This window comes from Tupaia chinensis, unplaced genomic scaffold (genome assembly GCF_000334495.1).
Source record: "Tupaia chinensis unplaced genomic scaffold, TupChi_1.0 Scaffold139757_1, whole genome shotgun sequence".
In the NCBI taxonomy this organism is placed as follows: domain Eukaryota; kingdom Metazoa; phylum Chordata; class Mammalia; order Scandentia; family Tupaiidae; genus Tupaia; species Tupaia belangeri.
The window spans coordinates 3,482,324-3,482,808 of NW_006199637.1; the positions used below are offsets into that span (position 1 = coordinate 3,482,324).

The 485-nt window shown below is 68.7% G+C and overlaps 1 protein-coding gene across 1 annotated transcript in view; it reads left to right on the top strand.

The window, feature by feature from the left end:
- The first annotated feature begins 6 nt into the window (after nt 1-6).
- The window catches only part of KIF3C (kinesin family member 3C), a 50,734-nt gene continuing 50,255 nt past the window's right edge, over nt 7-485 (top strand). The window contains 2 exon segments of the mRNA XM_006162195.2: nt 7-483; nt 485. The exon segment at nt 485 is cut by the window's right edge and continues 1,409 nt beyond it. Of these exon segments, the coding sequence (XP_006162257.1) occupies nt 431-483; nt 485 (54 nt within the window). The 5' untranslated portion in view covers nt 7-430.

A 485-nucleotide genomic window follows, 5' to 3' on the forward strand; every position in this document is an offset into this window, starting at 1 on the left:
CAGCCCCCGCTATGGATCCCTAGAGGAAGCAGGAGGAGGAGGAGAAGACAGCTCTGCCGCCACCCCCATCCCATTTTCCTCTTCCTTTATCTCATTGTTGCCGAAGCTGTTTACGGCAGCGCTCCCTCTGCCCCGGCATGGGGCGGGCTCCGGGCACTGCCATTCAGCGGGCGCTGCTCCCGCGGCTGCCCCGGGATTCTGCCTAATTCTACCTCCATAGCCGGTGCAGCGAGGACCGGAGAGCGGGCAGGCCCGAACTGCGGCTGCGGCGGGGCCACCTCCCAGCACCCCCACCCCAGGAGGCTGCATGCGGATTGAGGAGCAGCGCCTGGGGGCTGGGCCGGGCCGGCTGGCCCCGACCTAGGAGCAGGACAGCGGGACCGCCCAGGCTGTGAGAGGGTGGGAGGGGCAGGAGGGGCGAACCAGCAAGATGGCCAGTAAGACCAAGGCCAGCGAGGCCCTGAAGGTGGTGGCCCGGTGCCGCA